The 1,227-nt window shown below is 35.0% G+C and overlaps 1 protein-coding gene across 1 annotated transcript in view; it reads right to left on the reverse strand.

The window, feature by feature from the left end:
- LOC106877374 (uncharacterized) overlaps positions 1 to 1,227 on the reverse strand; it is a 101,948-nt gene that overhangs the window by 24,253 nt on the left and 76,468 nt on the right. The window contains exon 39 of the mRNA XM_052977151.1: positions 669 to 908. Within this exon, the coding sequence (XP_052833111.1) occupies positions 669 to 908 (240 nt within the window). The remainder of the gene's footprint in view (positions 1 to 668; positions 909 to 1,227) is intronic.

Below are 1,227 nucleotides of genomic sequence, written 5' to 3' on the forward strand. Positions count from 1 at the left end.
ACAGTAAACATAAGAGCACCACAGCAAACCACAGCACATACCCAAGGCGCACAGAGCTGCGCTCGGTAGTGAAGTGAAAGCACGTTATAAAAATAAAACTACTGAACAATAATAATAATAATAATAATAATAATAATAATAATAATAATAATAATAATAATAATAATCATATATTTCGCAATTGTATAAAATATTTGATATATGATATATGATATATGATATATATATATATATATATATATATATATATGTTTTGTAAGAAACTCTAGAGAGGGTTGGACAATTGAAAGTCTTCAGAGAATAAATCACTCCACCTCGTGCACATGTTTCGGTCCTGAGATTCTTACACTCCAAGGGCGCCGAGTGGCATCCAGGTCATGGCTCCCTCTGCTCTCCCAGTTTGCGATACTACCACCTGCATTACAGTCTGTAGCTTCCTGGATGGTTAAGGTACAGCCCCGCCCCAGCTCAGATACACGAAGAAAATAAAAAAAAAAGGCACTAGTATTTTCTTTGTACCTAACAATCATATCATCGAACAGATATAACACAACGTGTTTACTTAAAAAAAAAGAAATGGTTTTTCACTTCTGACGCGACAGAGAGCGGTGTCGGTTGTTGAAGTCCCCCGAACATTCTTTTATCAAAAAGTCTTTGAGAAATCTTACCTCAATTTTCACCGAGACCTCTGGTTCTAGTTCCGGCATATCAATCATTAATGCTTCCTCCTCTTTCATCAGAGGATTTGCGAACGTCACTTCCTTTTTAAAACCATTTGCTTGGATCTCTTTTTTTGATTTGTTTTTCGGTAACGTTTTCTGGTTCTTTGTTTTCTTGTCTTTGGCAGCGGATGGCTTCTTGCGTTGCTTGTTGGAGGCGGCGGAGGAGGAGGACTGTTTCCGCTTTGTCTTTTATTTGTTTGTTATCAAAATAAATAAATAAATAAACAATAATAATAATAATAATTAATTTTAGTATGATTGTTGTTGTTGTTGTTGTTGTTATCGTGACGTTTTATCCAAATAGCAGCCATGATAAAGAAAAAAGAAAAAAAGAGAGAGAAAACATAAAAATGGTTGATGGTTCTCTGTGGAATAAGTGCAGCTGAAGAATTTGAAAAATCGATGGAATGAAATACTTCGTTGAAACTACTTACAGCAAAATACAATGACAACATCAGCAACAATTATAAAGGTTTTTACCTCTCTCCCTAGAAAAGCTGACCAT

Source organism: Octopus bimaculoides, chromosome 27 (assembly GCF_001194135.2).
Source record: "Octopus bimaculoides isolate UCB-OBI-ISO-001 chromosome 27, ASM119413v2, whole genome shotgun sequence".
In the NCBI taxonomy this organism is placed as follows: Eukaryota; Metazoa; Mollusca; class Cephalopoda; order Octopoda; family Octopodidae; genus Octopus; species Octopus bimaculoides.